The 26,180-nt window shown below is 39.9% G+C and overlaps 1 protein-coding gene across 1 annotated transcript in view; it reads right to left on the reverse strand.

The window, feature by feature from the left end:
* Positions 1-1,362: 1,362 nt before the first annotated feature.
* LOC103264226 (coiled-coil domain-containing protein 138-like) overlaps positions 1,363-26,180 on the reverse strand; it is a gene marked incomplete at its 3' end in the record, with an annotated part of 53,763 nt that continues 28,945 nt past the window's right edge. Inside the window, exons 10-12 of the mRNA XM_021714361.1 lie at positions 4,008-4,085; positions 3,790-3,897; positions 1,363-1,527 (exon numbers count right to left, since the gene is read on the reverse strand). Of these exons, the coding sequence (XP_021570036.1) occupies positions 1,363-1,527; positions 3,790-3,897; positions 4,008-4,085 (351 nt within the window). The remainder of the gene's footprint in view (positions 1,528-3,789; positions 3,898-4,007; positions 4,086-26,180) is intronic.

Below are 26,180 nucleotides of genomic sequence, written 5' to 3' on the forward strand. Positions count from 1 at the left end.
CATTTTCCTTTGTTAATGAGAAGTTCCTTAAAATGAAGTTGCTTACTCTTTCATGCAAAACGCAAAATAAAATTATCCTAGTGAGTTCTGAATCCTAAAATAATGTGTACTTGGAATTGTTCACATAACTAATTATTTGCTTAACTCTAATATACAATTATTTCAGCATTTTTGGAGTATAATTTCCCCATATGGATCTGTGAGTTCTGTACATATGGATTAGATCAACTGTACTGTGTCTGTACTGTGTTTACACGTACATTTTTCTTTACTCTTTATTCCTCTAACAACAAAGGATAACAATGACTTACATAGCATTTACATTGTATTAGGTATTATAAGTAATCTAAAGATGGTTTAAAGTATATGGGAGGATATATATGGTTATATGCAAATAATACCATTTTATATCAGGAACTTGAGGGATTATTGTATATTTTTAATGTTGAATGTCTACTTTTAAAATAAGTTCCCAACACATTAAGAAAAATATAAATTAATCTTAACTCATTCACTGACATAAATTTCTATCTTCCCAAATTCTGTGCCTGGTTGCTGCTGACATGAATTTACGTCTTTGCAAATTGTGTTTCTGAATGCTGCAACACTGTCATATATATGTTATTATATTTTATTTGAAAATGAATAGTGAGACAAGGAGAAAGTTAATTGAGATAATTATCTGATATCGACTGCGCAATATTGTTACTGATTTATGTAGTTTGTAAAAATTGTAAATTGATCATTATTTTGTTGAGATTAGTGTTGTGTACTTGTATTTTTGTATTTTAGGGCTTTCATACTTCAACATTAAAAATAATTTACCATAATTACAGAAAATGAATAAATACACGCTGATGAGATTCCCGAGGTCAAAGGTGAATACAGTGAACTTATTAGTAATAGTGAGACAGATAGTGATGTAATGATGTAATGTAAATGAAGAAATATATCTCTATACTACATACTCAGTTTATAATCCAAATAAAAATACAAAGTATGGAATGCTAATTAGAATGTGTCTGAGGCAAATACTGGATATGTCTGCAACTTTCAGCTATATTGTGAAAAAGGTAACCATTTAGAAAAGACCATTTCACTTGTGTTTAATGACAGGAGTTTGCAGCAACCAGCTTCAGATTTTTTTTTCACCCGCTCTCAATATTAGGAAAGGGAAAAATTTGCTGATTGTGAATGTGTTAATTAAGTCTGAAATGACTCTTCTAAGCTAACTATTGGCATGATCAATTTTCTACAAAAAATATTTTAAATCATTTTTCACTTGTAAAATATACCATAGGCTTTTCCTTTTTTAATCTTCATGTATACTGAGTTATATATTTCAAATAAAAACAAACAAACCTTTACACACTTCTCCTGAATATCATTTCTCTGAGAAGCAAATTTGAGTACTGGCTTTTCACCATCCATTCCAGATTCTTCATGTTTCACTTTGCTAAGATGATGATCTGAAATCCAGTCCATGAAGACAGTTAAAAGTTCATAAACTTGTCCATTAAGTGGTACCTATATGTCAAAAACATCAAAGGTAAGCCTCAAATTTGATAAGTTACTATAAAATAATTTACCTAAGCACTTCACTAAAATATGTGTTTGGACAGTTTCTCCAAACAAGCAAGATAAATTCCAGATCAAATATCCCCAGTTAATATTAAACACATGTCAAATGCCAGTTAAGAGAAAGAAACAAAATCCATAATAAGGAAATTGAAAGAACTGTACCTTACTACTAAGATGAAAATCTTCATAAAAGTTTTTCATCCAAGTTTGGTAAGATAAAACAGTAAAATTGGCCTTACTCGAGAGCAGGATCTACCATAACTAAAATATTTTTTAAAATTTAAAGGTTTCCCAAGCTAAGGAATTTCCACTATAAAACTTTATATAATCTTCTTCCAATAAAAGCTGTTGCTTTCTTTGTCTTTACAGTATACCAGTCAACAGACATAATAGGTGCATTTTTTCCCCCAGAAATCTTATTTTCTGAGAGCCTACAAAAATGAAAAGTAAAATGATAAGAACAAAATGCCACAAGTAATTTATAAACTTAATTAAACTTCAACCTGGGCAAGACAGCAAGATTCTGTTGCTACAAAATAATAAAAAAATTAGCTGGCTATGGCGGCATGTACCTGTAGCCCAGCTACTCGGGAGGCTGATGCAAGATCGCCTGAGCCCAGGAGGTTGAGGCTGTGGTGAACTGTGACTGCACCAGAATAAGGCCCCAGCTCAAAAAATGGAACAAACAAAAAAAACTGATTGCTTTCACGATTACTTCAAAACACATTACATTTCTGGTCAACTAAATTCAAAATTTTTCAAAATAAGATGCCACTATACACATCTACCATAAGCAGGGAACTATACTAGATTTCATGAGCTTTAAAATATCTGCAAAAACATAGAAATATAAAAGCAAATTAATAAAAAGGCAATGTTACACAAAACCAAAATCAGATTATAGAAAACAAAATAATAAATATTAGAGTTACCACATTATTCTGAACAAGAGTACTTTTTCACCTGCTCAATTTTTTTCCAAATAGAAACCAACGTCCTTTAGATGAAAACTTCCATCATCTTCAATATCTGAGTATAAAGCTGCACCATTTCCAATTTACTTTACATAAGGAACTAGAAGAGTCATCAAAATCATTACAGCCCATAATAACATGCCACTCCATGCACCGTGGAAAGTTCAAAATGAAAACGACTGAAAATACCTGATGCTGGCAAGGCTGCAGAGCAGCCACAACTTTTCAAACACTGTTATTAAGAGTGTGAAATGGTACAACCAATTTAGAAAATTGACAGTCTCTTAAAAACACATATCTGTCTAATGCATCAGAAATTGTAGCCCTGGTATATACCCAATAAATAAAAACATATATCCACAAAAACCCTATACATCAATATTCATAGCAGAAAGCTATGAATTCATAACAGACAATAACTAGGAAAAGCTTAGATGCCTATCAACAAAAGGATGAATAAATAAACTGATTTATTCATACAATGAAATACGATTGAGCAATAAAAAGGAACAAACTGCTGATATACCCAACATTATGCTGAGAAAAAGAAGCCTTAAACAAGCAAGTATACACTAGATAATTTCACTGCCTGGGGTTCTAAAATAGGCAGAACTGATTCGTGGTGATACAAGTCAGATATAAGTAGTTGTTGAACTACTTCCAACAGAAAGGAATGACCAGAAAAGGACAGAGAAGAACTAACTGCCTAGAGTAATGGAAGTGTATTATATTTGGCTGTAGGTTACATGAGTGCTGTAAATATCTGTCAAAACAGCTCAAACCTTCAGTAACACCTAGGGCTATTAATTTTAAAAAGTTTAAATTTGACACTTAAGGATATAAAACTGGGTATTATGTTAATGTATGTAACTTATACCTCAAAGTTTTTAAATTCTTAGGGGAAAAAAATACATGGGAGGCCCATTCAGGAATGGGTTGCAGTCTCGATAGAAAAATAACATCAAGTGCATGTGAAGTCTCAAAATATACCAACTAATAAAGCTGTTATTAACCTTGAGTTCCTGAAATTCATGCTACTGTACCCGAAACACTCCTTTTGTTATTAACAGATAAAGGTAATTTTAAATGTTCTAGAGATATTTCCCTATAAAAATAATTATTAGGGTGAATCCTTTCATACCAAAAAGAATGTGTGCTAAACGAAAGAAAAAAAGAAAATAACAAGAGAGAATTTCCTGGCTTTTCATCGGAGAAATTTTCAATCATATCATACCTTGAATGTTTTTGGAACTGGTACTTTTTCTTGCTTTATGGTTTTCATTTCATGAGCAGCATGGGAATTTGCTTTCAATCTCTGTATTGTCATGAACTCGTACTTTCTCTGCAACAGTACATATCCATGAATTAAAGAGTAACTATCAAAAGTGAGTAAATCCAAAGGCAATCATTTTAAAAGTCACTTGTATCTCAAGAGAAAAGCAGGCAACTTACCTGTAAATTATCTAAACGAGCTTGCACTCTCTTAGCCTGAATCTCCATCTTCCTGTTTTCATCACTTACTTCATTTAACTAAAGGAGGAAAAAGACCTTTCAACATAAACTCATCTCACACTAAGTGTTTCTTAATCTATTATCTAATCAGATATACAAAACCAAGTAATAAAATAATTAAATTAGATCATAGTTAAAGTCACCATTGTCCCCTAAAACATTAATTACATCTAAGAAAATTTACTTCATTCTATGAAGAATGTGAAAGACTCAAGATGTCTTAAAAGTATACATTTTAACAGAAAATGTTTTTCAAGTGAAAATTCTATTGAACTATAAACAGATAAGTGTAAAATCATAAGGATATAACTATAAACAGATAAGTGTAAAATCATAAGGATAAGCATATAAACAGATAAGTGTAAAATCATAAGGATACATAAAAATGAGTTATTGGGGGTGTGAGTGTGTGTGTGTGTAAACTGATATCTTTACAGAATTGAGTTTTCCCACTCATGAACATATCTTTGGTTTACTTAGGTATTCTTTGTTTTCTTTTAATAATGTTCTGTAGCTTTCAGTATAGATGTCTCACACTTTTTTTTTTTGAGAATTATTCCTGGGTATTCAATGATTTTTGATGATATTGTCTATAATATCTGTCAATAAATAGCATTAACTATTTGAATCTTGTTGGTATATAGTAACATACTTAATTTATATATATTAATAATATAACTCATATAAAATAAAATAACTCATATAAAGAGATTCTGCTAAATTTGCTGATTAAGTCTAAGAGTATGTCTGCATATTCTTTTGGACTCCTATGTAAATAGGAATATAATGGTCATCTGTGAATGAGTATTATTTCTACCTTTCTAATCCTTATACTTCTTGTTTTTCTTATTCATTGACTAGAACTTCAACTAGAACTGTTCAACAGAAGTGGTAACAGCAACGACCTTTATTTTGTTCTGTCCCCAGAGGGAAAACTTTCAATAACTTACCATCAAATAAAATTTTATTGTTGGATGCTTTTTTTTTCTATTTATTTTCATGAATTATTGCTGAATTTTTTTTTTTTCTGGGTTGGAGTCTCACTTTGCTGCCCAGGCTGGAATGCAGTGGCATACTCATAGCCTCAACCTGTTGGGCAATCCTTCCACCTCAGCCTTCCAAGTAGATGGAAACACAGCCATGCGCCACAATGCCCAGTTGATTTTTTATTTATTGTAGAGAAGAGGTCTTGCCATGTTGCTCAGGCTGGTCTAGAACTCCTGAGTTCAGGCAATACTCTTGCCTCTGCCTCCCAAAGTGCTGGGATTACAGGCATAAGCCACCACGTCCAGCTGCTGAATTTCATATAAACAAGAAAATATCATGTATTTTTCCTCCTTTTATCAGATGATGCATTAATTTTCATATTTTAACCCACTCATGTTTTCCTAGACTGAATTCAGCTTAGTTGCTTTATCTGTTTTATATATCACTAGATTTAGTTTGCTTTCTTTTTTTTTTTTTTTTGTATTTTTTTTTTTTTGAGTTGGAATCTCACTCTGTCACCCCAGACTGGAGTGTAGTGGCCACTCCTGACCACTGCAGCCTCGACCTGCTGGGCTCTGGCGATCCTTCCGCCTCAGCCTTCCGAGTAGCCGGAACTACAGGCGCATGCTACCATGCCCAGCTAATTTTTGATTTATTGTAGAGATGAGGTCTCACCAAGTTGCCCAGGCATGTCTTGAACCCGCGGGCTCAGACAATCCACTCACCTCGGCCTCCCAAAGTGCTGGGATTACAGGCTGAGCCACTGAGCAGGCCCTAGTTTGCTAATATCTTAAAATTTTTGCTCCTACATATTCCTGAGACAGACTGTCTGCATTTTTCCTTTCTTATAAAATGTTTAGCTTCAAGGTTATGCTGGCTTCATGAAACAAGAAAGAGAGATTTATATCCATATCCCCAGTCAGAAAAACAGCATGGTGAACCCTTCCCTAGTGGACCTACCACCAAACCAAGTGAACCAATGTTCACCTCCCCAGTTGGAGAAACAGTCCAGCATCCTTGACCTCAGCAAGTCAGTCACTGAGTTGATCAACCTATTGCATGCATCCTCATACGACCAGTCTAAAACCAGCTTGATAGCTCACTTCTAGAATAGCCAGGCCACAACTACCACTAACTTCCACAGCCTAGTCCACTGAGGCACTTATAAACATCAATAACGTGAACTACATAGAAACAACACTTCTTTTTGTTACCCAGAACCAAAGCCAACACATCTTACCCAACCAACACCCTAAGAACCATCTACAGGAATTCGACTTTCTCTACAAAAGCTACTCCATAAGAGATACAGCAAACATGAAGAAGCAAGAATACATGACACTCCCAAAGAAACACAATAATTTTCTAGTAATAGAACCCACCCCAAACAAAGAAAATTTACAAACTGCCATAAACAAATTCAAAATAATAATTTAAAGAAAACTCAGCAAAATACAAGGGACTACAAATTGACATTTCAACAAAATCAGGTAAATAATTCATAATTTGAACAGGAAATTCAATGGAGAGACAGATAACACAATCAAACAGAAAACACAAAGCTAAAGAATTTGATGAATGAAATAAAAAATACAATAAAAAATTCAGTAACAGTCTAGATCAAGCAGAAGAAAAACTTTCTGAACTTGAAAACATATCTTTTGAAATAACCTAGGTAGACCAAAAAAAAGGAAGAAAAAGCCTCAGTGCAATGGCTCATGCCTGTAATCCCAGCACTTTGGGAGGCTGAGGCAGGAGGACTGCTTGAGCTCAGGAGTTCCAGACCAGCCTAGGCAATACAGTGAGACCTCATCTCTGCAAAAATAAAAATAAAAAATTAACTGGGTGTGATGGCATGCCCCTGTGCTCCGGTTACTCCAGAGGCTGAGGTGGAAGGATAGCCAGAGCCCAGGAGGTCAAGGCTGTGGTGAGCCATGATCATGTAATTAATTACACACCTCAATCTGGAAAACAGTGAGATCCTGACTCAAAAAATATTAACAAAAGGGAAAAAAAGAATGAAGAAAGCCTACAGGACTTAGTAACACTATTAAGTGTACAAATATTCTCACATGAAAGCCACCGAAGAGGTAGGAAAAGGTATAGAAAACCTATTTAATGAAATAATAGCTGAAAATGTCCCAAGTCGTAGGAGAGGTATGAACATCCAAATCCAGGAAACTTAAAAATTCCACAATTATAGCTAATCCAAAAAAGGTCTCCTCAAAGACACATAGTAGGCAAACAGTGAAAGGTACAAGACAAAGAATTTTTACACATGCAAGAAAAAAAGGTCAAGACACATATAAGGGAAGCTCCATTAGACTAAGAGCAGATTTCTCACCAGAAATCTTACAGGCCAGGATCAGACTAACAATGGATTTCTTACCAGAAATCCTTCAAGTCAGAACAAAGGGGGATAATATACTGAAAGTGCTAAAACGAGAAAAACAAAACAAAACAAACAAAAAAACTGCCAACCAAGAATACCATGCCCAGCAAAGATATTATTCAGAAATGAAGAAGAACAAAAGGTTTCCCCAGTCAAGAAAAAACTCAGGGAATTCTTCACCACTAAACTAGCATTACAAGAAATGTTTAAAAGATTCCTACATCTAAAAACAAAAGGACAATAACTACCATCATGAAAACATGATACAGTAAATACACAAATGATGAAAAGAAAAGAAAAAAACCGTATCACTACATAGTACCATTAAACTGGAAAGACTACCAACAAGAGGGGGGAAAAGAAACAAAATATATTTAAAGAAAAAAAATAACAGAAGACCTCACTGATCAATAATAACTTTAAATGTAAACATATTAAATTCCCCAATTAAAAGATTTAAACTGGACAAATGAATAAAAAAAACAAGATCCAATTATATGCCAACTATGAGAAACTCATTTCACCTATAAAGTCACATAGGCTAAAAGTGAAGGATGGAAAAATATATTCCACATAAATGAAAACCAAAAGCAAGCAGAAGTAGCTATACTTAAATCAGATAAAACAGACTAAGTCAAGAATTGAAAAAAGACACAAAGTTATTCTATAATGATAAAAAAAGATCAATTTAGAAGAGGGTTTAACAATTGGAAATATAGGATATGGCTGACGGGAAGCAGCTGGTGAGCATCTCTCATGAATTATGCCTCAATAAATTCAAAAAATCAAAATCATATCAAGCATCGTCTCTGACCACAGAAGAATAAAAGTAGAAATCAACAACAAGAGGAACACTCAAAACCACACAAATACATGGAAACTAAACAACTTGCTCTTGAACAATTTTTAGATACACAACTAAATCAACAAAGAAATAAGAAATTTCTTTAAAACAAATGAAAATAAAAACACAACATACCAAAACCTCTAGGATGCCACAAAATCGGTGCCAAAAGATACATTTATAACACTATACACCCCCATCAAGAAGAAAGCTATCAAATAAACAAGCTAACATCTTACCTGAGGGGACTAGATGAACAAGAACAAACAAGCTAGAAGAAGAAAGGAAATAACCAAAATCAGATCACAGCTAAATAAAACTGAGAGCAAAAAAGCCAAAAACAAAACAAACAAACAGAAAAAAAACAATGAACTGAAAAGCTGGACCCCTGAATAGATAAACAAGACTGAGAGACCACTGATCAAATTAAAAGAAAAATAAGAAACAAAATCCAAATAAGTACAATCAGAAATGAAAACAGCAATGTTACAACTGATCCCAAAGAAATACAATAAATTATCAAAGATAAAATTATAAGTATCTGTATGCATGAGGTAAGTTAAAAAATCTGAAGAAAATGGGTAAATTCCTAGAAACACAACCTTCTAAGACTACTGAAACCAATAATGAGCTGAACAGACCAATAATGAGCTACAAAATTGAATCAGTAATAAAAGATCTACCAACAAAAAATGTCTAGAAAAATTCACAGCTGAAGTCTACCAGATATACAAGGAAGAGCTGGTTTCAATCCTACTGAAACTATTCCAAACAAACTAGGAGGAGGGACTCATTCTATGAAGTATATCATCCAGATACCAAAATCTGACAAAGACACAATAAAGAAAGAAAACTACAGGCCAATATCCCCTGTTTTTGTTGACACAAAAATTCTCTACACATATTCAAAATAAATGATGCTGAAAAACTGGTTAACCATATGCTGGACTCCCTCCTATGACTATATAGAGAAATTAACTGAAATGGATTAAACACTTAAATTTAAGATATCAAACTATAAAAACTCTAAAAGAAAGCCTAGGAAACACTCTTCTGGACATTGGTTTAGGCAACACATTTATGACCAAGTCCTCAAAAGAATATGCAACAAAAACAAAAATTGTCAAGTAAGACTAAAAAGCTAAAGAGCTTCTGCAAAGCAAAATAAATAATCAACAGAGTAAAAAGATAGCCTACAGAATGGGAGAAAATATTTGCAAACTATGCATCCAAAAACAGACAGATCCAGAATCTATAAGGAACTTAAATGAATCGACAAGTAAAAAAACAAGTAATTACTTTTGAAAGGAAGCAAAGAAGGAGATCCAAAATGGTACCTGGGAATAGCCAACCAGCACTTTTCTTGCAGAGCAGAACAAGAAAGACAGTCCTAGCCTCTGGTAACCCCAAGCAGTTTGAGCAGGCTTCAAAGGCAGATGCACCACACACCCCACTGAGGACTCTTGGGACAAATAGAGATCGAAGAAGAGAGAACACAGGCAGCTAGCTTTGGAGCTGTTAGGTGTCATTCCTGCTAGGCGCCAGACTTGCAAAGGATCTGCAATCCTGCCTTGTATGCGAGAGAGAGTGAGGAGTCCTGATGTGATCTGTGACAGTTTCACTCCCCCCATCATGCAGGTCAGGGGGAGGAGACCTAGCTAGGGCACAGTGGTGTGTGGTCACAGCCCACATGGTGCTGAGAACACACTCAAGCTCAGAACGTCTACCACCTGTCAACCCGAGAGCATGTTCCCCGTCAGCACTGCTTGATGGCCAGCTCCCTGGCCATGAAAATTCCCCCACCAGCTGCACTCACTCGGTACCTGACATCGGCATCTGGCAGCCAGCCCTCAGACCAGGAAAGACTGACTACCAACCTCACTCACCCCAAGGACAGGTCCCACTGTACAAAGAACTCTGCTGCTTTAAAGTTCTTAGCATGGTCTCTGGCAGGGAAAGGAGAGTAGTGAAAGACACCAGGCAGTCCAGCTTCCTGGTGGGAATGCTTCTGGGCTATCGACAGAGAGTGCCACCATTCGGCAGTGCTGCTGAATTGGTCAGTGGGCCCATCCCCCCTACTGATCTCCACAAAGAGTTCACAACTGGAGGCTGGAAAGCAGTCTGGCCAGCTTGGCCACAGGAAAACTTTTCAGCAGAAAAATCACTCTGAGTACTGAATACTGCCTAGCAAGAGCAATGGAGCTGGAGTAGCTGCGCTTCTCTCTCTGCCTGTGTGAAATATTTTGAACAGCAGAAAAGGCCTTAGGACAGCTAGACCATATCTAACTACCAAACAACAAAACTAAAAAAAAATAATAAAAAGAGAAGAGGTGGTCCTCACAGATGAGGAAAAACCAATGAAAAAACACTGCCAATCCCTAAAGCCTTAAAGAGGCAACACATACAAAAGGATCTCCCAGTCCCCAAATGATGGAATCTATCTAAAAGAACCTGTACCTGATAACAAACACAGAATTCAGACAAGGGATGGTGAAAATGGTTAAGGAAAACCATGAGAAGTCGGAAGCAACAAGATCACCCAGGCAACAAAAGCAGTGCAGGAAATAAAAGCTGAGCTGGCCAATAAAAGAAAGGTCATATCTGAAATTCTGGAATTCCCTCCTGGAATTACAAAGCATAAAGACAGGTCTAGGGAAAATCAATCTGGCAGAGAAAAAAATCACAGAGTTTGAGGATCAAAATAGTGAACTAACCTGGTCTGACAAAAACAAAGAGAAAAGGCTCAAAAAGAATGAGCAAAGCCTAAAAGAAGTATGGGATTATGTAAAGAGACCAAATATGTGATTGACTGGCATCCCCAAAGCAGAAGGGAAAACCGAGAACACCCTGGAATGAGGCTTCCAAGAGGTCATCCAAGAAATTTTCCCAGATCTTGGGAAATCTTGTGAGGTGTTTATCCAAAAGCAAGAGATTAAGAGGATACTTGCAAGGTAAGACATACATAAGAAGACCATCCCCAAGATACATAGTCATCATGAAAGAAAAAATCCTAAAGGCAGCTAGAAAGGACAGCCCACCTACCAAGAAAGACCAATCACAACTGCAGGACACGTCTCAGTAAAAACTGCACAAGCAAGAAGGGACTAGAATCCCATCTTTAATGTTCTTAAAGATAAGCAATTCCAACTAAGAATTTCCTAGCCCGCCAAGATAAGCTTCTTCAGTGATGAAGAATTTAAATCATTCCCAGACATCCAATCCTTAAGAGAATATGCCAACTCCAAGACAGCCCTTCAGGAGATGCTTAAGAAAGTTTTCAGAACAGAAGTGAAAGAACAGTCCACCCATCACAAAAGCATAGGCAAGCATAGATTTAATAGAGCATACAGGTCATCCACAAAATCTCAAAAAAAAAAGGAAGCAAAGCAATCTCTTAAGAGCATTATGACAGGGATAGACGCACACCCTCACAACATATCAATAATTAACTTGAACAAAAAAGGACTGAAAGCACCACTTAAAGGTTGGTAGTAAATTGGATAAAGAAACATGATCCAACATTCTGCTGTCTCCAGGAAATCCATCTCATTGCAAAGGACACCCACAGGCTCAAGGTAAGGGGCTAGAACAAGTTCTTCCAGGAAAATGGAAAACAAAAAAGAAGAGGGGTAGCTATTCTTATATCAGACAAAACAGACTTCAAGCCAACAAGTTAAAAAGGACACAGAGGGATACTACATAATGCTAAAAGGCTCAAACCACCAGCAGGAAATATCTATCTTAAATATAATGCAGACTGGGTAAGTGGCTCAAGCCTGTAATCCCAGCACTTTGGGAGGCTGAGGTCAGGGGCCTGTCTGAGCCCACGGGTTCGAGAACAGCCTGGGCAACTTGGTGAGACCTCATCTCTACAATAAATAAAAAATTATCTGGGTGTGGTAGCACTTGCCTATAGTTCCAGCTATTTGGAAGGCTGAGGCAGAAGGATTGCCTGAGCCCAGCAGGTCGACGCTAGGGTGGTTGTGAGTGTTCCACTGCACTCCAGCTTGGGCGATGGAGTGAGACTTCAACTAAAAAAAAAGCACCAAGATTTATAAAACAATTGCTACATAAAGTAAAAGAGGACACAGACACTCACAAAACCATAGTCAAAGACTTTAATACCCTGATGGCAGCACTAGACAGAGCATCAAGGCAAAAAAAACCAATAAGGACATCTGGAACCTTAATTCAACATTTGACCAACTGGACCTAATAGATATCTACAGAGCACTCCACCCAACAATCACAGAGTATACATTCTACTCATCAGCACATGGAACATACTCCAAGATCAAACACATTCTCAGGCACAAATAAAGTGTGAACAAATTTCAAAAGGCTGAAATAATAAAAAGTATCTTCTCAGATTACAGTGGAATAAAAATAAATATCATCACCAGTAAGAACTCCCCAAATCACACAAACACACAGAAACTAAACAACATGTTGCTGAATGACTTTTGGGTCAATACAGAAATCAGGACAGACACAAAAAGATTCCTGGAAACAGATGAAAACAAAGACACAACATATCAAAACCTCTGGAGCACCATGAAATCAGTGTTGGGAGGGACATTTATAACATTACATGAACATCTCAGAAAATAAAGGAATCACAATTAAACAGCCTAACATCATACCTAAGAGAGCTGGAAAGACAAGAACAACTAAATCCTAATTTCAGTAGAAAAATCCAGATTACTAAAATAAAGTCACAATTGCAGGAAATAGAAGACAAACATATCATAGAAAGAATCAACAAGACAAAAAGCTGGTTCTTTAAAAGGATAAATAAGATTGACAGACCCCCAGCCAGACTGACTAAATAATAATAATAAAAATAAGGGGGGGGAGAGAGAAAGTTCAAATAAACACAACCAGAAATAAAATATGTGATGTCACAACTGACCCTGAAGAAATTCAAAAAATTAACAGAGATTACTATAAACATATACTTGCAAATAAACTAGAAAATCTAGAGGAAACGGGACATTTCCTGGCATCACACAACCTCCCAAGGTTGAAACAAGGAGAAATGGAAAACCTAAACAAACCAATAACAATCCAGAAAATTGATTCAGTTATAAGAAAACTTCCTGCCAAAAACCCCTGGAGCAGATGGTTTCTCAGCTGAATTCTACAAGACATACTTGGAGGAGCTGATACCAGTCTTACTTAAAGTATTCCAGGCAACTGAGAAAGAATTCCCTAGTTCATTTTATGAAGCTAATATCACCAGCCTGACACCCAAAACTGGCAAAGATCCAACAAGGAAAGATAATACAGGCCAGTTTCCCTGGTGAACATAGATGCAAATTTTCTCAACAACATTCTAGCAAACTGCATCCAATAACACATCTCTAGGATCACCCATCATGACCAGGTGGGCTTCCTCCCCGGAATGCAAGGCTGGTTCAGCATTAACAAGTCTATAAATGTAATTCAGTACATTAATGGGTGTAAAACCAAGAACCACATGATTATCTCATTAGATGCAGAAAAAGCATTTGATAAAATCTAGCATCCTTTCTTGATAAAAAACCCTTGAAAACCTAGACATTGAAGGAAGAATTGAAGTCCTATCCAGTGCAATTAGGCAGGAGAAAGAAATCAAGGGTATCCAAATCAGAAAAGAGGGAGTTAAGTTATCCTTCTTTGCACATGATATGATTCTACACACAGAAACCCCTAGAAAGTTTGTCAAAAATCTCCTTGCACTGATAAATGACTTTGGTACAGTACTGGGATACAAAATGAATGTACGAAAGACATCTACATTTCTATACCTCAACAACAAGCCAGCCAATAATCAAATAAAAAACAATTCCATTGGGCTCGGTGGCTCAGCCTGTAGGCCAAGGCGAGTGGATTGTGTGAGCCCGCAAGTTTGAGACCCACCAGGGTAACTTGGAGAGACTTCATCTTTACAATAAATAAAAAAAATTAGCCAGGTGTGGTAGCGCGCGCCTGTAGTTCCAGCTACTTGGAAAGTTGAAGTGGAAGGATCGCCAGAACCCAGCAGGTCAAGGCTGCAGTGGCCGGGAACATGCCACTACACTCCAGTCTGGGTGACAGAGTGAGACTCCAACTAAAAAACAAAACAAAACAAAATAAAAAGCCCTTTCATTCATAATAGACACACACACACACACACACACACACACACACACACACACACACACACACACCCCCAGAATCCACCTAAACAAAGAAGTGAAAGACCTTTACAATGGGAACTACAAAACACTGCTCAAAGAAATCATCGATGTCACAAATAAATGGAAAAATATCCTAAGCTCAACATCATTTTTCACAAAACTAGAAAAGACAATACAGAAATTCATATAGAAGTAAAAAAGAGCATGAATGGCTAAAACAATCCTCAGCAAAGGAACAAAGCTGGAGGCATCACACTTACAGACTATATAACAAGGCTACGGTAATCAACACAGCATGGTATTGGTACAGGAACAGGTACACAGACCAATGGGACAGGACAGAGAATCTGGAAATAAAAATATGGTCCCTCAACCAACTCATCTTTGACAAAATCATCAATTACAAACATTGGGGTGACCAGGTGTGGTCACTCATGCCTGTAATACTTGCACGATGGGAGGCTGAGGTGGACAGTTTGCTTGAGCCCAGGAGTTTGAGAACAGCCAGGGCAACATAGTGAAACCTCATCTCTACAAAAAAAAAAAAAAAATCAAAACATTAGCCAGGCGTAGAGGTGTGCAACTATAGTCCCAGCTACTCGGGATGCTGAGGTGGAAGGATCACCTGAGCCCAGGAGGGCAAAGCTGCCATAAGCAATGATAATTGTGATCATGCCACTGCACTCTATCCTGGGCAACAGAGTGAGACCCCAACTCAAAGAAGAAAAACAAAAAACACTGGGAAAAGGAAACCATATTTAGCAAATGAGTTGGGAAAACTGGCTAGCCACATAAAGAAAAATGCAACTGGACTCCTCTCTACCACCATACACAAAAACTGACTCAAAATGGATCAAGAACTTAAATATAAAACCTCAAACTATAAGAATCTTAGAAGGAAATACAGGGAACACCACCCTGGACATCAAAGTAGGCAATGAATTCATGACCAAGTCCTAAAAAGCAAATGCAACAAACGCTAAAATAGACAGGTGGGACTTTATCAAAAGCATTTGCACAGCAAAAGAAGCCATCAAGAGGGTAAAGCAACAACCCACTGAATGGGAAAAAATATTTGCAAGCTATGCATCTGACAAAGACCTAACATCCAGGATCTACAAGGAACTCAAAGGAATTGACAAGAAAAAAATAACACACAACCTCATTAAAAAGTGGACAATAGACATGAACAGACACTTCTCAAAGTAAGACGGTCAAGCAGTCAACAAACATATGAAAAAATGCTCAGTCTTACTAATCATCAGAGAAATGCACATCAAAACTATAATGAGATGCCACCTAACACTGGTAAGGATGGTATCACTAATAAGTCAAAAAACAACAGGTGCTGGTGCCACTATGGAGAAAAGGGAACACTCCTACACTGTTGGTGGGAATTTAAGCTAGTTCAACCTCTGTGGAAAGCAGTGTGGTGATTTCTAAGAGCTAAAAACTGAGCTGCCATACAATCCAGCAATCCCTCTTCTGGGGATATATACAGAGGAACATAAATTGCTCTACCAAAGACAATTGCCCATGTATGTTTATTGCAGCACTATTCACAACAGCAAAAACATGGATCCAACCTAGATGCCCATCAAAATGGTCTGGATAAGGAAAATGTGGTACATATACATGATAGAATATCATGCAGCCACAAAGAACAAAATCATGGCCTTTACAGCAACTTGGATGCAACTGTAGACCATCATATTAAGTGAACTAACACAGAAATGGAAAACCAAATACCACATATTCTCACACCTAAATGGGAGTCAAAACTGGTATACGTGGGCATAAAGACAGGAACCACAGACACTGGGGAATCCTAAAGGAGGGAAGGAGGAAAGCAGTCTGGAACTGAATAACCACTCTCTGGGTACCATGCTCACCTCCTGGGTGACTGGCTCAAGAGAAGCCCAAGCTTCATCATCACGCTATATACCCATGCAACAAATCTGCACATGTTCCTCTTGAAGCTAAAATTAAATTTTAAGAAAAGGAAATATACATGTTCGCTACACCAGAACACTCGGATATAAAGAACAAATTGGGAGACAAAGTCTCCAACACAATAATAATTGGGAACCCCAACACCCTACCTTCAGCACTGGAGAAATCATCTAGACAGAAAAACAATAAAGAAACATCAAATTTAAACTGTACTACAGACCAAATGGACCTAACAGACATTTACAAAACATTTCCACCAATAGCTGCAGAGTATACATTCTTTTTCATCAGCATATGGAACACTCTCCAGGATTAACCATACAGTTAGGGCACAAAACAAGTCTCAACAAATCTTTAAAATAAAAAACATATCAAGTATTTTTCCTGATCACAACGGAACAAAACTAGAAATCAATTAACAAGAGGAACTTTCTAAACTGTACTGATGCAATGTGCTCCTGAAGAAATTAGGAAGAAAATGCAATTAAAATTAATTAAGAAGAAAATTCAATTAAAATTTCTGGAAACAAATGAAAATGGAAACATAACCAAAACTCATGTGATACAGAAAAAGCAGTATTTTTAATTATTTATTTTTTGAAATAGGATGTCACTCTGTTGCCCAGGCTGGAGTACAGTGGTGGGATCATAGCTCACTGTAGTCTGGAACTCCTGGAGTCAAGTGATCCTCCTGCCTCAACCATCCAAGTAGCTAAGACTACAGGCACACACCACCATGCCCAGCTAATTTTTAAAAATTATTTGCAGAGACAGGGTCTACTAGCTATATTACCCCTGGGCTCAAGCAACCTTCCAAATCACTGAAATTACAAGTTTTAGCTACCACACCCAGCTCCATGAAAAAGCAATATGAAAGAAGAGTTTATAGCAATAAACATATACATCAAAAAAGTAGAATGATTTCAAGGAAACAACCTAAGGATATATCTTAAAGAAGAAAGAATAAGTATAAACCAAACCTAAAATTAGAAGAAAAGAATCGGTTAGACCAGAAATAGACAAAAGAGAGACTAAAAGTCGGGTTCGGTGGCTCAGCCTGTAATCCCGCGCCTTTGGGAGGCTGAGGTGAGTGGATTGCCTGAGCCTGCGGGTTCGAGACCCGCCTGGGCAGCGAGACCTCATCTCTACAATAAATCGAAAAATCAGCTGGGCGTGGTAGCGCATGCCTGTAATTCCAGCTACTTGGAAGGCTGAGGCGGAAGGATCGCCGGAGCCCAGCAGGCGAGGCTGTGGTGGCCAGGAGCGGCCACTGCACTCCAGTCTGGGCGACAGAGTGAGACTCCAACTCAAAAAAAAAAAAAAAAAAAGAGAGACTAAAAAAACGATTCAAAAGATCAACAAAATAAAAAGTTGTTTTGAAGAAGTAAAATCAACAAATCATTAGCTAGACTACATAAAAAAGAGAAAAGACCCAAATAAACCAAATCAGAAATGAAGACGAAGACATTACAACTGATATCAAAGAAATGAGAAGGATCATGAGAGACTTATGAGCTACACACCAACAAACTGAGAGGAAATGAATAAATCCCTGGACAAATACAACCTACCAAAATTAAAACAAGAAGAAATAGAAAACCAGAACAGACCAATAATGAATAACAGGACTGAATCAGTAATAAAAATCTCCCAACAAAGAAAAGTCCAGATAGCTTCATTGCTGAATTCTACCTAACTTTTAAGGAACTAATACCAATTCTTCTCAAACTATTCCAAAAAACTGAAGGGGGGAATTTCTCCCAAACTCATTCTACAAGGTCATTATTATCCTGATACCAAAACCAGAAAAGGACACAAGAAACACTCTCTCTCTCTCTCTCTCTCTCTCTCTCTCTCTCGCTCTCTCTCTGTCGTTCTCTCTCCCTCTACAGGTCAATATCCCTGCTGAACACAGATATAAAAAGCCTCAACAAAATTTCAGCAAAACAAACCCAAAAGCACATCCAAAAGATTATACACCATGATCAGGTGGGATTTACCCTAGGGAAGCATGGGTGGTTTCAGATATACAGATCAATAAACATGATACATCCTATCAACAGAATGAAAGGCAAAAACCTTATGATTGCAATAGATGAAGGAAAAGCGTTTGGTAAAATTTAACAACCCTTCATTATAAAAACTCTCAGCAAATGAGGTATGGAACGAATGTACCTCACTACAGTAAAAGCTATGTATGACAAACTCACAGCTAATATCATACTAAACAGGGCAAAGCTGAAAATTTTTCCTCTGAGAACCAGAACAAGACAAGGGAGCCCACTATCCCTATTCTTATTCAACATAGTACTGCAAGTCCTAGGCAGAGCATTCAAGTATGAGAAAAAAATAATAGGCATCCAAGTTCAAAAAGAGGTAGTCAAATTGTCCTTATTTACAGACAACATGACCTTATATACAAAAGAACTAGTGACTCCACAAAAAACTCTTAGAACTGATAAACAAATTACGTCAGTGAAGCTGTATGATACAAAATCAACACGCAAAAATCAGCAGTGTTTCCATATACCAGCAACAAATTATCTGAAAAAGAAAGAAAGAAATCCCACTTACAATAGCTACAAAAACAATAAAATACCTGAGAACAAACTTAACCAAGGAAGGAAAAGATCTTGATGATAAAACACCGGTGGATGAAATTGGAAAATGCCTTAAACTTATGAGTTAAGAAAATAACAGCTGGGCTCGGTGGCTCAGGTTGTAATCCTGCACTCTGGGAGGCCGAGGTGAGTGAACTGCCTGAGCCCGCAGGTTCGAGACCCACCTGGGCAACTTAAGACTTCATCTCTACAATATATCAAAAAAATTAGCCGGGCATGGTAGCGCGCACCTATAGTTCCAGATATTTGGAAGGCCGAGGCGGAAGGATCGCCGGAGGCCAGCAGGTTGAGGCTGCGGTGGCCGGGAGCAGCCACTGCACTCCGGTCTGGGTGACTGAGTGAGACTCCAACTCAAAAAAAAAAAAAAAAGAAAAGAAAAGAACGATTCAGGGTGATACCCATATCCTCACTGCTAATGTGAGATGAATTTTTGAGTGGGTAAAAGCTGCCCCTGAGGTGACCCACCTACTTTGTGGGATGCCTGGGAACCACAATCTGCCTGTACCCCTTACTTTAAAAAAAGACACACAAAAAAAGGGAAAGATATCTTGTGTTCACGGACTGGAAGAGTTAATATTGTCAAAATGACCATACCACTCAAAGTGATCTACAGACTCAGAGCAGTATCTATCAAAATACCAATGACAGTCTTCAAATATATATATATATATTTTTTTAAAAATCCTAAAATTTGTATGGAACCATGAAAGACCCCAAATAGCCAAAACAATCCTAGTTAAAAACAACAAAGCTGGAGGTATCACACTACCTGACTTCAAAACATACTACAATAATAGTAACTACAAAACCGCATGATACTGGCATAAAAACAGATGTATAGACTAATAGAAGAAAATACAGAACTCAAAGTAAGTCCATGCATTTACAGTCAACTAGTTTTTAACACATGCCAAAAACATTCATTGGGAAAAGGACTGTCCCTCAGCAAATGGTGCTAGAAAAACTGGATATCCATATGCAGAAGAATTAAACTGGACCCATATCTCTTATCAATCTACTCAAATGGATTAAAGACTTAAATGTAATACCCAAAACTATGGAATTATTAGAAGAAAAAACAGGGGAAACACTTTAGGACATTGGTCTAGGTAAAGATTTTATGGACAAGACCTCAAAAGCACAGGCAACAAAAGTAAAAGTAAACCAATGAGATTGAAACCAAGAGGGAAGACACAGCCTGCAGAACAGGAGAAAACATCTGCAAAATATTCATCCAACAAGGGTTTAATATCTAGAATTTATAAGGAACTCAACTGAGTAACAACAACAGAAAATCCAACTTAAAAATGGGCAAATGATCTGAATAGAGACTTCTCAAAGGCATACAAAGCCTACAAGTATATTTTTTAAAGGATGAACATCCCCAATTCTCAGAAAAATGCAAAACCACAATGAGGTATCATCTAAACCCTGTTAAGATGGCTACTGAAAAGACAAAAGTAATAAATGCTTTTGAATATGTGGAGAAAGGGGAACTCTTTTACACCATTGGTGGCAATGTAAATTAGCACAGTCATTTTAGAAAAACAATAAGGAGGTTCCTTAAAAAACAAAAACTAGACTACCATATGACCCAGCAATCACACTTCTAAGTACATATCCATAGACAAGGAAATTAGTTGGCTGGGAGTGGTGGCTGAGTCCAGGGGTTTGAGACCATCCTGAGCATCTTGGTGAGACCTTATCTCTACAATAAACTAAAAAAAAAAATTTAGCTGGGTGTGGTGGCACATGCCTGTAGTTTTAGCTACTTGGAAAGCTGAGATGGAAGGATCGTCTGAACTCAGCAGGTCGAGGCTGTGGTGGCCCTGAGCAGCGAGTTACTGCACTCCAGCCTGGGTGACAAAATGAGACCCTGACTCCAAAAAAAAAAAAAAAAGGAAAGGAAATTAGTATGTCAAAGAGGTATCTGTACTCCCATGGTTACTGTAGCACTATTCACAGCAGCAAAGATATGGAATCAACCTGCATGCCCATCAACAGATAAATGTATGAAGAAAATATGGGAAATACACACGATGAAATACTGCTCATTATGAAAAAGAACAAAATCTTGTCATTTGTAGCAGCATGGAAGAGCCCGGATGAATTATGTTAAGTGAAATAAGCCAGGCACAGAAAGATAAATACCACATGTTCTCACACAAATGGGAAAGCTAAAAAAAGCTGAGCTTATAAGATATGTAGAGTATAATACTAGTTACTAGAGGCTTGGAAGGGCAGAAGACAGGAGGGATAGGAAGAGGTTGGTTAACAGATCCAAGGTCATAACTAGATAGGAGGAATGTGTTCTTGTGTCTTACAACGGCAGTCCCCAACCTTTTGGACATCAGGGACCAGCTTTGTGGAAGACAGTTTTTCCACAGACCAGGAGAGTGAAGAGGGGATGGTTTCGGGATGACTCAAGCACATAATATGCACATAATATTTATTGTGCACTTTGTTTCTATTATTATTACATTGCAATATGTAATGAAATAATTATACAACTCACCACAAAAAAAAAAAAAAGAGCCATGGACGGAAATGGCAAATAAAATGGGTGGACTAAAACAGGTGTCGGACTCTGACTTAAAGCCTGCCTCCAGGTGCAGCTACACAACTGAAGTACATCAACTCACTCGCCACTCACTGATGGGGTTTTGATATGCATCTGCAAGCAGCCGACTCATTATGGTCTCTGTGCAAGCCAACCTCACTGCTCATGTTGATCTGTGTTTGCAGCCGCTCCTCAGCCCTAACATCACCACCTCAGCTCCACCTCAGGTCATCAGGCATTAGACTCTCACAAGGAGCAGGCAACTTAGATCCCTCACATGCACAGTTCACAATACGGTTCCCGCTCCTAGGAGAATCTCTTGCTGCCAATGATCTGGCCGCAGGCAGAGCTCAGGCTTAATGGGAGTGATGGTGAGCAGCTGTAAACAGAGATACAGCTTTGCCTGCTCACCGACCACTCACCTCCTGCTGGGTGGTCCACTTCCTAACACGCCCTGGGCTGGAATGGTTGGGGACCTCTGTTCTACAGCACTTTAGGATGACTACAGTCAACAACAATTTATGGCACATTTCCAAATTGATCAAAGAAAGGATTGTGAATATTCCCAACACAAAAACAAATAAATGTGATGTGACAGATTTGCTAATTACCCTGATTGACCATTTCACATTACACACGTATCAAAAATCACTGTACTCCATAATTATGTATAATTATTGAGTCAATTTAAAATAATTTAAAAAACCCCATTCATTAGAGTTCTTAAATTCAATGAATGTATTTTTAGATTCCGATTATCTTATAAAGTTCCCCATCTAATTTTCTTTCTTTTTATTTGATTTGATTTATTAAGATAGAGAGTCTTGCTCTGTTGTCCAGGCTGGAGTGCAGTGGCACAATCATAGCTCACTGTACCCTACAACAATCCTCCCATATCGGCCTCCTGAGTGGCTGGGACTACAGGCACATGTCACCATACCCCAGTAATTTTTTTTTTTTAACAGATGAGATGAAGGGCCACCACCAACCACAAGTAGAAACACATCCCCTCCCTTTCCTGGAAAGAGGCCTAAACCTGCCCCCCCGCCTAAAATGGCAACCCAGCAAACAAAGGGGGCATCTGAAATGGCACCTTCCGGGTTCTTCTTCCACAGTCCTGCTCACCTTTTCCCGTGCCTGCGAAAAACCCACCAACCTGGATGGTGCTCTGCCAGTCGACCTATAGACGACAGGCAGGTCGCCCTAGGCCCCTAAAAAAGCCGCTGCGCCCTTGCCTCGGGGCTATAGCCAGACTCTCAGGTCCTATAGCCACTGCATTCAACCCATTAAATCTCTTGACCTTAACGGATGTTGAGTCTCACTGTGCGCCACCGTCTTTCATTGGTGCCGTGACTTAGATCGGGTTCCTCTCGCCCTCAGGAGAGACTCCGTTCCAGTGCCGGCGGGACTCACCCCTTAAGGGCTTCGCCCACTTTCTCGAACGCCAGCGCTGCATCCATCACCAGCCCTCGGATTGGTAAGTGCCCCTAACTGGAAAACCTAAAACCTTGCCTGGGATAACCGGAGGAAACTGACCGTTGATCGTCCGGCAGCTCTTTCGGCCCCAGGCGAGGGGGGGACCACACCCCGCCTAGGTCTTTAAGGCCACAGCAAACCCTGACTGGTTTTCCCCTCCCTCGGCCATCAGGAATTTCGAGTCTGCTCCCTCCCGCCGTCCGGTTTTGGGCATCCTCTTCGCTAAAAATCCTGGTACCAGGTTGCCCTCAACCTCCTCGATTCTCCAGGAGAATCGCGGGTTGTAATAATGTTCTGTGACAACAGGCTTTATTGCAACCTCCTCATATCCTAACAGCCAGCTGTCCAGGGGACACTCTGCTCAGCCCCAGCTGTTAAAATGGGAAACTCGTCATCCCTGCCAGCTGCCTCTCCCCTCAAATGCCTCTTAAACAACCTCTCCACTCTCTCTCTCACTTCTGACATTAAACCCAAGCATCTAATCCATTTCAGTACCCAAGACAGTCCCACCTATCACTTAGACAACCAAAATAAGTGGCCCCTACGGGTCCCTAAACCCCGACATTATACGGGACCTCTATCACTTCTATGAGTGTTCAAAAAAGTGGGCAGAGATTCCCCTCTCTTCCCCATCCCGCTTACGCCGCCACCTCCCTCCTCCGTCTCTAACTTCAACCCAGCAGATAAACCTCCTCCCTATCGACAAACCTCTTCCACTCAGACCCCTCTGGTATCTGCTCCCGCCTAACCTCCTGTCCTGCCTCTCCTATATCCGACTCTTCCTCCCAGCCCACCATCTCTAATTCCTTTGTCCTCAGCTCCAGTTGTTCCGGGCTCCCCTCCCCATCCACTTCCTTCCCTGCTGCCACTCGTTTGGACCCTTCCTCACCGCCAGGGTCCAGTCTTAGCCACCCACTTTATCACCCAATCCACTCTGGACATCCGGCGCAAGCTTAAAAAGGCGGAAGAGGGTCCCCCAGACTCCACTCCTGAGACCTGGTAAATATGGCCTTTAAAGTTTATACTGCCCGAGAGGAAAAAAGCTGAGGCCATGTGGGCCCAGAGGCTAAAACAGAAAGTGGCCCTTCAAACCCAAGCCCTGGTCACTGCCCTGCGGCCAGCTTAACAGGGACCTCAAAGCCCCCGTCCCAGGAAACAGTCCGAGACCCAAACACCTTCGGGATCCTGCTTCAGGAGTGGCCAGGAAGGCCACTGGGCAGAACAATGCCCAAGCCCAGACCACCAACTCAACCTTGCCCGGTCTGCAGACAAAAGGGACATTGGAAGTTTGAGTGCCCTCTGGGGGAGAACCATCCCCCAGTGACAAAGTTTCGCGGGGAGCCGACTCCCCCAACCGGCCCCTCGCCAGAGCTCCTGGGCCTCCTGGGTGACTGAAGCCACCTGGACTCGAACACCCCAATCACCGTTGCCGAGCCCAGGGCCACACTATGGGTAGCGGGTAAGTCCATCTCCCTTTTGGTGGACACAGGGGCTACCTATTCTGTTTTACTCTCCTTCCACGGGCCTTTACATCCTTCTCAGGTCTCGGCTGTGGGCGTCTCGGGGGTGCCCTCCAAGCCGCTAGAGACGGGTCCGGTATCCTTCCTTTTTTGGAGGCCATCCCTTCACCCATTCTTTCTTAGCTATCCCATCCTGCCCAGCCCCTTTGCTGGGACGAGACCTTCTGTATAAGCTCGGGGCACCTGCCTCACCTCACACCAAGTTCCCCTGTCTCCGCTCCTGACCCTCGCCTATGCTGTCTTGCCTCCGGAACCTTCGTCCGATTTCCCCATTTCCCCCCAAAAAAAGTTAATCCAGTGGTCCGGGACACTTCCACTCCAGTGGTGGCCAATCACCACACCCCGGCCCTCATTCGCCTTAAGGATCCCTCGAGCTTCCCTTCCGGGCCTCAATCTCCGATCTCACACGCCCACGGCAAGGGCCTCCAGCCCACCGTTAACCGGTTGCTCCTCCAGGGCCTTCTGTTTCCTGCCAACTCCCCTTGTAATGCTCCCATCCTCCCAGTAAAAAGCCGTCTGATACTTACTGACTGGTGCAGGATCTGCAAATAATCAACTCTGCCGTAGTACCACTGCAGCCAGTGGTCCCTAACCCATATGCTCTCCTATCTCAGATACCCCCCACTACCACTCATTTCACAGTCCTGGACCTTAAAAATGCCTTCTCCACCATCCCCCTACATCCAGACTCCCAGCCACTCTTTGTCTTTACTTGGGAGGATCCAGACACCCACAGGACCCAACAATTAACCTGGATGATCCTGCCTCAGGGATTCCGTGACAGTCCCCACCTTTTTGGCCAGGCGTTGGCCGCAGACCTGTCCTCTTATGACTCTGGGTGTAACACTCTCCTCCAGTATGTAGATGCCCTCCTTCTGTGCAGCTCCTCCAGGGAGGTCTCTCTCCGAGATATGGCCTCCCTCCTTAACTTTCTAGCACAGCAGGGATACAGGGTCTCCCCTTCCAAAGCTCAAGTCTCTACCCAACAAGTCACCTATCTAGGGGTGGCCCTGACCCCCACCTCCAAGGCCCTCACAGCGGACCGCACCACCTCCATCAGGGAACTCCTACCCCCCACCTCAAGTGCTGAAATCTTGTCGTTCCTTGGGCTGGTGGGCTTCTTTAGGCATTGGGCCCCCAATTTCACTATACTTGCTAAACCGCTATATGCTGCAGCTAAGGAAACTCCCACGGGTCCCCTCACTTCTCTCTCAGATGTAGCCTACACCTTCGAGACCTTGCGAGACATGCTCCTAGCTTCCCAACCCCCCCCCACTTATGCTTCCTGACTTCCGCAAGCCTCTCCTCCTGTTCACCGAGGAAAGAACTGGGACAATGACCAGAGTTCTGGCCCAACCAGTGGGACCTTCTCACTGACCGGTCACCTGCCTGTCCAAACAGTTGGACCCCACTGCCCAGGGATGGCAGCCTTGCCTCCAAGCGCTGGCAGCGGCGGCTTGTTTAAACAAGGAGGCTCTAAAGCTTACCCTTCAACAGCCGGTTATGGTCTACTCCCCCCACAGACTCCAGGACCTCTTAAGTCATAAGTCATTATCCTTATTAAGCCCTTCTAGGGTCCAGGAGTTCCACCTTTTATTC

This window comes from Carlito syrichta, unplaced genomic scaffold (genome assembly GCF_000164805.1).
Source record: "Carlito syrichta isolate Samal-C Ts95f unplaced genomic scaffold, Tarsius_syrichta-2.0.1 Scaffold305632, whole genome shotgun sequence".
Taxonomy (NCBI): domain Eukaryota; kingdom Metazoa; phylum Chordata; class Mammalia; order Primates; family Tarsiidae; genus Carlito; species Carlito syrichta.